General features: G+C 42.3%; 2 protein-coding genes across 15 annotated transcripts in view; both read left to right on the top strand.

Moving 5' to 3' along the window:
* The window catches only part of LOC6494995 (potassium voltage-gated channel subfamily KQT member 1), a 38,601-nt gene that overhangs the window by 24,920 nt on the left and 816 nt on the right, over positions 1–12,865 (top strand). The window contains exons 1-17 of one of the 14 annotated variants that reach the window (XM_001959219.4): positions 4,594–4,753; positions 4,846–5,031; positions 5,378–5,595; positions 5,657–5,832; positions 6,120–6,245; positions 6,303–6,413; positions 6,478–6,665; positions 8,706–8,902; positions 10,098–10,190; positions 10,514–11,020; positions 11,598–11,668; positions 11,740–11,824; positions 11,885–11,927; positions 11,996–12,092; positions 12,156–12,509; positions 12,576–12,679; positions 12,739–12,854. In XM_001959219.4, coding sequence (XP_001959255.1) covers positions 4,701–4,753; positions 4,846–5,031; positions 5,378–5,595; positions 5,657–5,832; positions 6,120–6,245; positions 6,303–6,413; positions 6,478–6,665; positions 8,706–8,902; positions 10,098–10,190; positions 10,514–11,020; positions 11,598–11,668; positions 11,740–11,824; positions 11,885–11,927; positions 11,996–12,092; positions 12,156–12,509; positions 12,576–12,679; positions 12,739–12,854 — 2,725 coding nt within the window. In that variant the 5' untranslated portion in view covers positions 4,594–4,700. Of the gene's footprint in view, positions 1–4,593; positions 4,754–4,845; positions 5,032–5,377; positions 5,596–5,656; positions 5,833–6,119; positions 6,246–6,302; positions 6,414–6,477; positions 6,666–7,206; positions 7,252–8,705; positions 8,903–10,097; positions 10,191–10,513; positions 11,021–11,540; positions 11,669–11,739; positions 11,825–11,884; positions 11,928–11,995; positions 12,093–12,155; positions 12,510–12,575; positions 12,680–12,738; positions 12,855–12,865 lie in introns of those variants that run through there. The other 13 variants (XM_032451340.2, XM_032451339.2, XM_032451343.2 and 10 more) reach the window with 13 other exon arrangements.
* LOC6494994 (tubulin-specific chaperone cofactor E-like protein) lies at positions 247–2,977 on the top strand. The gene has a single exon (XM_001959220.4). It carries the CDS (start codon positions 1,273–1,275, stop codon positions 2,680–2,682), a length of 1,410 nt encoding a protein of 469 aa, XP_001959256.1. The 5' UTR covers positions 247–1,272; the 3' UTR covers positions 2,683–2,977.

Below are 12,865 nucleotides of genomic sequence, written 5' to 3'. Positions count from 1 at the left end.
GATCGAAAAAGCGAGAGCAACCAAACAAATTATTTTCTGTTCTGTCTTCTTTATTTAAACAAAATTTCGTAATTGAGCAGTTTATTTATTTTTGTCGGCAAGGTCGCTGTCAAATCGTTTACATGGGTGAATGGGAGGCGGGCTGGTGTAGCGCCCAAATTGGGGGCGACACATTTAGGATGATAGTATTTATTTGAAGAATCTATTCTAGAAAAAAAAAATAATAAATCCTGAAAAAAGAAGGCTATGAAATGAAAGTTATGTTAAGTTACTTTATTATTTTCTTAGCATTTTCAAAATTACACGATAAGTTCTTGTCTGATCAGAACCGCCGTCTTCCCACCTACCTATCTATTTTCTATGAGAGGTCAGACGAGAACTTATCGAATATAGTTCAGACACAGACCTGGCCCCCAGTGAGAGCACCCAGCACCAGGTGGGGGGTGGCCGCCTTGCATCGCCCCGAATCGGCTGAACCGCTCCTGTGCGCATGTCGAGCGACCTACACAGAAAAAAGCACTAAACAGGCCAGAATCCGAATACGAACGACGAGCACACGAAGCACCACCGTACTGGGACGGCTGTTGGCGGAGTTCGCGCGGTTCTCGGTGGTTATTTGAGCATTTGGTGGCACTGCGAGCGGACTGAGTGGCAAACTATCTGCAACAACATCAGCTTAGGCAACAGCAATAGCAGCAACAACAAAGGTTAAACCACCACTACAAAAAAAAAAAAAAAAAAAACAACAAAGGGAAAACGCATCTAAGCTACCAAGACCAAGATCCAAGACCAACGCACTTTTGGTTTCTTTGTTACGAATTTTTTGGTTGTGTGTTTTTTTTTAAAACATCGTACCTCGATAAAAAAAAACAAAAAGTGGACTCACCACAACAGCAACAACAAAATTAAATACGAAAGTGCGCAATAATAAAAAAAAAATTACAACGAACACGGAACGTGCGCAATAATTTGTTTAAAATCAATGAAGACTGCAACTGCGCAAAACTGAAAACTGAAAACTGAAATTGCATCACAGCCCGAACAACCAGAACAGGCCGAGACCCCAAAAACTAAAAAGCCAAAAAGTATATCCATAATAAAATAATTAGAAACGGAAAACGGAAAAGTCTATGCCAGCGAGAGAGTGGAAAATCAATTGAGGAAACCCCCATTAGATAGCCTTCGGAGGACCGAGAGCGGAAGCAGGAGGAGGTGCATCAGAACTGGCCAAGGGCTGGGGAGTGGAACGTCCCTCCTACAACAACTAACACGATGCCATCCCTGTTGGAGGCGCTGGAGCGCAAGTACTTCGACGAGTGCGAGTTCGAGAATGCCCACCAACCGGAGCTCCATAAGCGAAGTGATCTGCCCAATGACTTCACGGTGACGAAGTGCGGCGGGCGGATGGAGTTCTCCATCTTTATACCGCGACTCTCCCCCCTGACCAGTGTGCCAGCGTTGCTGGTTCTCAACGACTGCGACATCGATTCCGCTGGCGACTTCGAGAGCATCCGCGACAAGTGCCAGCGGGTGCGGGAACTGGATCTGGCCCAGAACAAGCTGCGCGACTGGTCGGAGGTTTTCAGCATACTGGAGCACATGCCGCGCATTGAGTTCCTCAATCTGAGCAAAAATCAGCTGGCCAGTCCTATTAGTGCCCTGGCCACGGCCCCCACGATCAACCTCAAGAGCTTGGTGCTTAATGGCACCTACCTGGACTGGGCCTGTGTGGACGCCCTGCTCCAGAACCTGCCCGTTCTCCAGGAGCTCCACCTCAGCCTGAACAACTACAGACAGGTGTTGATAGACGCCCACGAGGCGGAGGCGGAACAGAGGCTCCAGAGGACGGAACCGGAAACAGAAGAGGAAAAGGAGCAACGGAGGCTAACCAAAGCCCATCCCGAACTAAAGACTTTGCATTTCACCGGCAATCCCGTCGAGCATTGGCAGGAAATCTGCCGGCTAGGCCGCCTTTTCCCCAACCTTGAGGCCCTGGTGCTGGCCGACTGTCCCATACGCTCGCTCCAGACGGAGGAGACGGAGGACGAGGCCGAGTCCGCATCCCACAGATACTTCCCCAGCCTGAAGCTACTGAACCTCAGCTCCGCCCAGCTCAACAGTTGGAGTGCCATCGACCAGCTGGCCAAGTTCGGGCAGCTGAGAAATCTCCGCGTGAAACACTGGCCCCTATGGGAGAGTCTTGAGTGCACGGAGCACGAGCGGCGCCAGCTCCTGATAGCCCGTCTGCCCAATGTGGAGATGCTGAACGGAGGCGGGAAGATCGGTACTGACGAGCGGGTGGACGCCGAACGGTCATTCGTCCGTTACTACATGGACAAGCCCGAGGAAGAGCGACCTGCCAGGTACGAGGAGCTGCTCCAGATCCATGGCAAGCTGGACCCTCTGGTGAACGTCAGCCTGAAGCCGGACAAGCGGGTGAAGGTCGTGTTCACCTACAAGGATGTGAGCGAGAGCCGGTTCGTGGACATCTACCTGACGGTGAACGATCTGAAGGTGAAGCTGGAGAAGCTGGTGGGCCTGGCGCCCAACAAGATGCGCCTCTACTATCTCGACCAGGACTACAAGGAGTTCGGGCCCGAGGAGATGAGGTTCCCCAACAAACAGTTGTACAGCTACAACATCCAGTCGGGTGACGAGATCATCATCGATGCCAAGAAGTGAGGCAGGAGGCGACACCCCTGTCCGGTGCTACAACTTGTGATCTTGTACACGAACACTTATACTTAACGTATTTTTATTTCCTAATGTTAAAGCGGTTCTGTTCTCCCCCCAGCAAACTACTGTGTAAATACGTTCAGAAATGAAAACGGCCAAGCGAGCATTGCGCACCCACATCGTATTTTTTAATTACTGCCTAACCTAAGCCACACACACTCTACACACACACAACACTTACAATCTATAAGAAGAAAACACATCAAACAAGCAAGAATGCATTAAACAATTTTAAAATTTACTGATTTTTTGTTCGTCTTAATGGCTTTATGCTTATGGGTAGCACTTTTCTGTGGGGATGGGAGGCCCATTCCCGAGGGGCAGGAAGATAAGATAGCAGGCTGACTCACATCGCCAGAGATCGTGATTCGGTGGATGGTGGAAAGCTTTCAAAGAGAACCGAGTCGCTCTGGGGCAGAGTGGCGAAGTTTCGATGCCTCGATGTCGATAACTGACTTCACAACATTGCAATTATATAGCCATTCCATGTAGTTGGAGCTTTGAAAAGTTGTTTGCCAAAAGAGACCTGAGAACTGGCTCTCCCGCTTCCCACATACAATTAGCACAACAATAACTGAGACTGAGTGCCTGCCATCGTTATTTGTCCATTTAGCATATATATTTTACAGTGCTTGGGGACTTGGGGAACATCACCAGAATGCCAGTAAAATCGAGATAATTGTGTCTTTTTAATGAATCATATCTAATTTGCATTAGTTCGTAAATATAAATCGGGGCTCAGCCAATAGAAGCAGGCTCTTTGTTTGACATTTCTTTGTTGGTTAGAGACTTTCAAGTTTACCGCATTGGAAAAAAATGTCATCTTACTTACTGATCTTTTAAAAAAATATTAAAAATAAAGAAACACTCTGTTCTCGATCCTTTTTTGGTTCTTAAAAATTAATTTCTTGCAAGTATTTTGACAATCTGAAAAGTATTTTAATTAAATTTTATAATATTTAAAAGTTAAAAGATGCTTAAAGGTTTACTTTTCTGAAGCTAAATTTGCTTAGAATTCTTTTAATAATTTTCTGAAAAATATATATGTAGATGTCCTTTACAAACTGGATGTGTTGAGAATTATACGAATATTACCTCAATATTAAACATAATTTAAAAAGAAACTGCTGTCTTATAGACTAGACATTAACTATAAGATACCTATACCTTTTGCCCCAATCAATATAGACTTAAATAATTGAATAATTTAAACAAATGTATAATTTTTAAATAAAGTAATCAAGATTCTTCTTGAGGAAAGTTAATAAACACAGATCCGGAACCAATCTAAATACTGCGAAATACTCTTTGCATTTCTTTCAATATATACGTTTCTTGTATATATTATATTTACCATACCAATATAGAGTTCTGAAATCTTAAAATTATTATTGGCTGGTAATTTTCCAGCACACCCCGAACGAATTGCCAAAACTCACCCATATTTGAGTTGTTTTTGTGAGCCATGGAGCTATGGGGCTATGGGGCATGGCAAGTGCCGACCAAATGTTAATGACGTACGATCTCGCGGCAGCACGTTGGGCAAAGACCGTGACTAAACCGAACCTGACCCGCCCACAATTGCGAAGGAACACCAAAACGAAAACGTCGCTAAAATACGCGAATTTTTATGACACTTTGGCGAGTGACGAGGTGCAATATACCTATATATTGAGGGTGGTATATAGAGTATCAAAATAAAATCAAATAGAGGTCTACGTAGACCTAGCCGGCCATAAAAATGCAAGGTGTGTGGAACGAAAAACTGTTTATGTAGATAATTAATAAAATTTACACATGAGGGTTTTGAAAGCCAGTAGACTTGTTAGGGAAGGTTTTTTAACCGGCCACCGCTTAACCAACGATCGAGTTGCGGTTCAAGCGCCGTTCCGACCAGACGTGTCCAAAGCATCACAAGCTATCCGAGATTTGTCGAGAAATCAGTGTGCTGGAATGAGATTAGAATGGATCCCGACAACGATATCTATGCCTTCTACGACATTAGGGAGTACAAGGGGTACACTCAGCAAAAATGATCTATCTTATCTCTGTGATACCGGATAATAACACCAAGATATTAATTGTAAACTTAAATCTTATAATTTGCAGGAAATGTAGACCGGGCAGGCCGATCTCGGAAAGAATCCTGCAACCGCGAATGTCACTCCTAGGGAAGCCGCTCAACTACAATCGCGGCACCCGCCGCGATGTTCGCTACCGGCGGCTCCAGAGCCGCCTCTACAACTTCCTGGAGCGACCGCGGGGCCTGCACGCCATCTTCTACCATGTTATGGTGTAAGTATACTTTTAAAAACTGAAAAATTTAAAGTTTAATCTAGAAAAAACAAGCAAGAAGTTAGCAAGAACTTAAGTAGTACTTTTCCATTAAAACTTTAAAACTTTTGACTTCATAGTCTTCATAAATACATAGAAATATGACACCTTCATAAATAGATAGCTATTGTTATTTATTTCCACATAAAACCCTTTAAAATAGTCATTAAAAAATAAAAATAAAAAAGTTTCCATGTAGTTAAAACTTCATTCTCAATACTTTATTCATTTGGTTATGCTTAATGCGACCACACCTTTAAAAAATTATAAGAATTTAAATATATTAACACTCCATAATATATCTCAGATTCCTGATGGTGTTCACCTGCCTGGCTCTGAGCGTATTCTCCACCATCAAGGAGTACGAGGAGGACGCCGTCTACATCCTGTTCCGAATGGAGATCCTGGTTGTCATCTGGTTCACGATGGAGTTCGGGGCCCGCCTGTGGTCCTCGGGCTGCCGATCGCGGTACCAGGGCTGCATTGGGCGGCTGAAGTTCATCAAGCGACCATTCTGTATTATAGGTAAGCTTAAGGATTATGAGCATAAAAGATAGATTAATGATAAATTTGATTAATTTTGCAGATATAGTCACCATTTTAGCTTCAATTGTAGTATTAGGCATGGGCACTTCCGGTCAGGTGTTCGCCACGAGTGCCCTGCGAGGTCTGCGGTTCTTTCAGATCCTGCGGATGGTGCGCATGGATCGGCGGGGCGGCACCTGGAAGCTGCTCGGTTCGGTTGTTTACGCACACAGACAGGTTAGTAAACTCTCTCTGAAATTCATTAAATTCTGAGCTAAATAATGGTTTAATTTCAAATTAAAAACAAAAGCTGTAAGCCAAGTTGCACAACTGGAAGCTTAGCACAAAAAAAACCATTAAAATTTAATTTCTCGGCTATAGGGTCACTTACTTTCTCATTAAGCTACAAAATTTCAGTATACAATACTTTGCATTCATTAAACGAATATATAACTTGCTTTGTATTTCATTTACTTAATGGCAAGTGTTATTTAATTTCATATTTTATGATTTTTATTGGGTAGGAGCTGATCACAACCATGTACATAGGATTCTTAGGTCTAATATTTGCATCATTCCTGGTCTATATGTGGGAGAAGGACGTCAATGATAAGTTCAGTAATTTCGCACAGGCCCTATGGTGGGGTGTGGTAAGAGGATGATACTCTTTACGGTTTATAAAAAATACAATAATAATTTAAATGCAGATAACACTCTGCACGGTGGGATATGGAGACATGGTGCCGATCACCTGGCAGGGCAAGTTGATAGCCTCCTGTTGTGCCCTGTTGGGGATATCCTTCTTTGCGCTACCAGCGGTAAGTAGTAGATTATTGACCAAAAAATATATTTATTGATAAAAAATTTACATAAATCCCAAAGGGAATCCTGGGCAGTGGTTTTGCTTTAAAGGTCCAACAGCAGCAGCGGCAGAAACACATGATCCGGCGACGCCAGCCGGCTGCCACTCTCATCCAGGCCGTGTGGCGATGCTATGCGGCCGACGAGCATTCCGTGTCGGTGGCCACATGGAAGATCCATCAGGTGGCCTTGCCCAGTCCGCCGGCCTCGTAAGTATTCCCCTTCCTTCAACTGAACCGCTTTGGGTGGGTTACTTGTATCAAATATCAAAGACTCTTTTGGGGGAATTTATTTGCAGAGGAGAAGTGAAACGACTTATTGTACAGAAAAGATTAATTTACACTTACACTTTCACAAACACTCGCACACACACTCGAACACTATCCGCATTGGTGTGTTTAACCAAAACATGAGTGTGTTCATGATCGACACAGCTAAAGTTTTTGAGAAGCGCATAGAAAGGCGCCAATTGGTAAATCGTCATGACACTAAACATGTTTAAAATTCAAAAAAAAAAAACTAAAACAATCTATAAAGATGTACAGAACAAGAACACTGATCGACACCCAGCATGGGTAGAACTAGAGATATATTGCATATATCTAGAGTGTAGCCCCATCAGAATACTTAGCCACCCAACTCTCTATCTATCTGTCTTTCTTCTCCACAACCCACCAGATTATTAACCACTTAAGTTCTATATAATTTACTTTATCCCATAGATAATATAATTTTTGTAAACATTTTCAGTTCTGAAAACTGGGAGCGATTATTAAAAAACATAACTGAATATAGGTAAAACTTGATAACCATACCAAAAAAAAAAGCAATTAAAATCAATCTCAAGCCAAGCAAGACTCAAAAAGCAATTGCCATCATTCTGTTAAGGGCGGTGTTCTTCAGCGCCCCCGAAAAGCACCCACATTTGTAGACATGGCTCCCACATCTAAATCGAATTAAATTAATTCGCAGCTTTCTTACCATCAGCACCAGTCTCTCTACCTCTGTCTATCTCTGCCGCTCTGTCTCTTTCTCTCGCCATCTCTCTGTCTTCCGCTTCATTCAAAAAGAATTCTTCTATGCTAAATTTTGAAAAACTTATTTTTTTTTTGAATTTTTTCCTTCAATGACCGATATATGTATGATTAATCAATGTGATACGAATTGATTCTCATTCTGTGTGTTCTGCTGCCGCGCGCCCAAAACCAAAAACTCCATAAAAATGCATATATGTATAATGTGTGTGTAAACTATAATTAACACGTGAGTTCAAATGAAGCAAATTGAGTGAAAAGCTTTTTATTCGATTCTATCTCTCTTTGTCTCTCAACCGCCCATATGCTCCTTAAACCCCTTAAGTCCCACGAAGACACTTATCCCCAACCACACACACCCAGCTCCCGTTTTGGTCATTTTCTATACGTTTACCCCCAGCACCTAGACGCCTTAATTTTCGATATTCAGCTTCTCAAAAGATCAAAGCACTTACTTGCAACATCTATAAGTTTTTTCTCAAGAGATTCTTGTTTGATAGATATTTTTCTGGATTTTATTAAGAGAAGATTTGTTTTTCTTTGAGAACTATTGATAACCAATAATTTAATCAATTCCATTGAGTTTAGATACATATTTTAGTTATTTAGATAGGTTGTATAGATAGATTTGGTTAACAGAATATTTAAAAACTAACAACTTTATACTGATTTTACATTGAATTCTTCAAATACCGTAGGGCAGGACCTCTTTGCTGTCACGGTCGCCACATTTATAAAGCAGTGCTTGCAATGCACTGCTTACCAAAATATAATGAGAAGGTTCTCTTAGACAGAAAGTCAAAAATCAGATAGATAACTAATTTATTAAATAGTATGCCTATAAAGCACATATACTCTTTAGTTTTGAAAAAATCATCCATATGGAGTCCGGACTTTGTTGCACTTCATTGAAAACTTGTAAATGTTTGGAACTAATCTTTAGTGTTGTGGCCTTGGCACCATTATCTCAATATTAAATGTTTTTAATCTCACATATCCTTGTATGTATGCGCAACTACACAAATACACGTACACCCACTGCTACACCCCACATACAAACACACACACACACACGTTTTAACTAGAAAACACCCAGTCGTATCCTGTTGACTATTTGCCAGATAACTTTTCTATTTGAATTAAATAAAAAAACGTTTGATTTGTGCAAATATTTGATAGCTAACCGTTTGACTTTGTTTCCAACCCATCGTGTAGACGTGCCTCGTCCAGCTTTAAGCACAACACGTCCTTTGTGGCCCGCCTGCCCACCATCCGGCGGCACAAGAGCCAAACGATCCAGACACCGGGCGGAGGTGACGGCACCGGAATGTCCAAGCCCCCGGGCTCGTCACGGGCCTCCACGCGCTACACCCGCACCATTCGGGACATCAATGCGTCCGTCGAGAATCTGGGTAAGTTGAAGGACCAACCAAGGAGATCCTTCCGATTTCCGTTTATGTTTCCCATTTCCATTCCATGGCGAATTTCTGTTTGCACCAAGCCCACACATGCACACACACATCAAGCTTTAATGGGTATTTATTTAAGTGCGTTTCGAGACTAAAACGCAAAAATAATAATTCAAAACATCTATTTTATTTTTAGTTTTTTTTTTTTTATCAAAAAAAAAGAGGACATGTATGTCTTACGGTAACGAAACGCACTGTTCGACCCAAGCATGTTGTTCTTTGAAACTTTATTGTTGCTCAGCAAACAATAACCAAACAAGAAAAAAGGTTTTTCTTTCGCATATTTACGCAGCTCCCCGACTATCCCAACAAGACAAAGATATTCCCACAAATTTAGCAAAAAAATACATATATTTTTATCCGCCTTGGTTTCAAGGGACATTTGCTTATTTTCGCTTATTTTTTTTTTTTTTTGATATGCATGCAACGTTCTGCAATAAATTCCACTTGAATTAATTGTCAATAAAATAGTCGTTTAGCAATAAACCATAAACAATTCCGGGCAGCTTTGATGCGATATTAATTGAAATACTGCGGCATATTAGAGCCTTGGCAGGTCTATTATTTCCTATTACTAAGATTTTCGAATTTCTGCCTCAGTAATTAATTTCATTAATAGCCCACCATTTTTGGGGCTATTTTTTAAGAGACATAGATGACTAAACCTTAACCTCTCATTGGGATTAATAAGATATATTTAAATGTTAAGAAAATAAACCCTAAATAACACATCATTCCTTTAACCAAATATCAAAATTAAATCAAAAATTAAATGTACCAACAAACAATGCAATAACTAAGAATAGTATAACAAAAAACATAAATCTTTTTAAACGTTTTTTAAAGTTGGATGCGATTAACAAATAGTTATGATTTCTCACTTGTGGCGCCCAATTATTTTTTAAGTTATTTTTTTTCGCAAAAACGTATTTCGTATTGAATGTTCCAATATTGTACGACCCATATATAGAGTGTACCGTACCGTGTCTCTCGAATCGCAGATCCAATTGGCACACGATCCGATTCCAGTTACAAAAATATTCAAAATCGCTGCTCCAATATGCAAATTTTGTTATTGGAGTTTGAAGATAAAAATTCGTAATTCGTAAAGTTTAACGTTTGATTTAAAATTTTGCAGAGGTAGTACAAAACGGCAAATCCATGAATCCAAGTTTCAGCGAGGATTCGGTTGCTGAAACCACTTGCTTAAAAAATATTAAAAATTCAGACGGTAAGTCTACAAGGTCCTCTCCCCCAGGTCCTACAATACGAATATCCAAAAATTTATCAAAAAAAAACAAAAAACCAAAAAAAAATTAAATATTATATCACACTATATAGTATTTGAGTGTTGTGGTTGTGTCAATGTTGTGAATCCCATGCATCCCAGAGATAAGATTGATTTAACTTTGAATTGATGTTGTTTGTTGGTTGGTTGGTTGCCTAACACACAACGCCCCCAAGCCCGTCCCCGCCCACCTGCTCCACTGGACACCCCTTGAGTAACCACTCCGGATGGGTCCTAATCCTAATCCAGCTCTCTAACCCACTTAGCCAGCCAGCCGCCAGAGTCGCTGGCCAACTGCAAACTCAGCTCCAGTGCCGGCTCCCTGGCCCAGTTTCCCGACCCGGAACCAGAGATCCAGGTCCATGTGGTTTCCGAGCGGGATCAAGGCCAGGAGCTGGTCAAGAGTGAACCTAACCAGAGCTCCAGAAACCTAACCATTCCGGTGGTGCTTTACGGTTTTCTCCACGGAAACTTCTTTGGCTCGACGTTGTCGCTGCGTGGTTCGCGAGTGGCTCCGGCCAACGACCGGGACGTAGAGGCTGGATGCCACCAGGAGGAGGATAAGCCAGGAGAAGATGCCTGCCGGCGGAGTAACACACTACCCTTGCCCGGCATCAGCCGGAGGAGTCCTAGTTCCAGTCCAAGCCGCAGTCCGGGCAGCGGACGCACGGGTCGCTTTTTTGCGGCTGCCTCGCACTTCCTGGAGACCGGATTCTCGCACAGTGCCACCACTGGAGGCGGCGGTGGTGGTGGTGCAAGTTCAGAAGTGGCAAGTGCGTGTGCCCCCGTCGAATGTTTAAGAAAGAAAGAAAGCTCCGAGTATTCCGCCTGTGCTAGGGTTGCATGCTATCTCCCCCGTAGAATATCCCCCTTCACCCTATCCCCAGCAGTTTGGTTTGAATTTGTAGCAAGAATATTGGATACATTTGAGCCACCAAAAAATAAAAAAATATAAAAGTAGTAGTACTTCCACTAATCCCATCACACTGCGACACCAACTCACACCACAACGCTTGCTTCTTGTATCTGGGCTGGAGGATCCTTCGGCTGCGCATTTTACTAAACTAACTAACTAACTAAGCTCTCTCTCTATCTATCGTTGATGACTCCTAAAATTATTAAATAATAATAATAATATTATATGTGTATTTACTGATTGTTCCATATGTGTGTGTAACGGTATTTTTGTATGTGTTGTTGTATATTTGCGTTGACGTTGACTTGATTAACCTAATCCAAAAAATAAAAACCAAAAAACCAAAAAAACCAAAAATAAATAACCAACAAGCGAAGCTAGCAACCAAAACCTAACGCACAAGTCAATCTCTCTGATTCACAAATTGCCCGCAGATGAGGATGAGGAGCCGCGCTGCACCCAGCTAACCAACCGGCACAAGACCGCCATCCGCTTCATACGCAAGGTGAGTGCCAGGATCTCTCTTCATTCTCCACATTCTCCAAGGATACAACTCTTAACTCTCTTCAAAAATAGCTCAAATACTTTGTGGCTCGTCGGAAGTTCAAGGAAGCCCTAAAGCCCTACGATGTCAAGGATGTCATGGAGCAATATGCAGCAGGTGAGTTTAATTTTTTATTATTACTATAATATTTATAATTTTATTAATTAAATCTTTTAGGTCATGTGGACTTGTTGGGTCGCGTAAAGATGCTACATCTGCGGTAAGTCATCTGCGGTTTTAGACTCAAATAAACCTGAAAATCTTAAACCTTAACCCCACATCCCACAGATTGGATCAAATCCTAGGCAAACAAGGCTCCAAGGCCAAGGATGTGTACGCATCTAAGATAAGCTTAGCCTCTAGGGTGGTTAAAGTCGAGCGGCAGGTAAGGATATGATTTAAAATATATCTTAAATAAAGAAAGTCTTAAACTACATCCTCTTTTTAGGTCGCTGATATTGAAGAGAAGCTGGACGTGCTGATCAAGGCGTATATGGAGGATCGTGATAGATTCCTGGCTCTTCCGTTGCCAGCCAAGCCCAAAATACATTCCATTAGTCCCAACCACAAGCCCCTGCACCACGCCCACAATCTGGCCATGATCGATGTGTGGAAACGCACTGCGGCGCTGAGTGTCCATCCGGAGCAGGTGACTACCACACCGGTGGTGAGTGCCTCGGTCACCGATGGCTCCGAGCTGAAGTCCCTGACGGCCACACAAACGGCGACCACGACCACGGATGCGATAGCCACACAAACCCCCATGCCGCCGCACATGCAGCATACAGCGACCAATACAAAGGTAATAAGAAACTCTTCCAAGTGCCTGAAGGACATCACCTATCCTAATATCCTTGTATCCTTACAGTCTTCCGTGCTTAACTCATATCAGCTGGGGTCTGAGAAGCAGCAGCACAATGATGTTTTTATGACTGAATTAGAGAATAGAACCAAAAAACGTGTTACGTTAAGGTAGGTCCAGTGGCTTAAAAATAAACATATATTTTTAATTTTAAATACTTTTGTTAAAGCCTACAAAGATCCACATCGGAGCCATATAGCAAGCAGGAGCAACGCATCAATATACCCGATGAGGGTGCTGAATCCCTGGACAGCAGTGCAAAGCCAACGCCGCCAGATAGTTCAAGTAATTTAAAC

This window comes from Drosophila ananassae, chromosome 3L (assembly GCF_017639315.1).
Source record: "Drosophila ananassae strain 14024-0371.13 chromosome 3L, ASM1763931v2, whole genome shotgun sequence".
Lineage (NCBI taxonomy): Eukaryota > Metazoa > Arthropoda > Insecta > Diptera > Drosophilidae > Drosophila > Drosophila ananassae.
The sequence above is the reverse complement of the archived record's forward strand: the minus strand, read 5'-3'. Positions and strand labels throughout refer to the sequence as shown.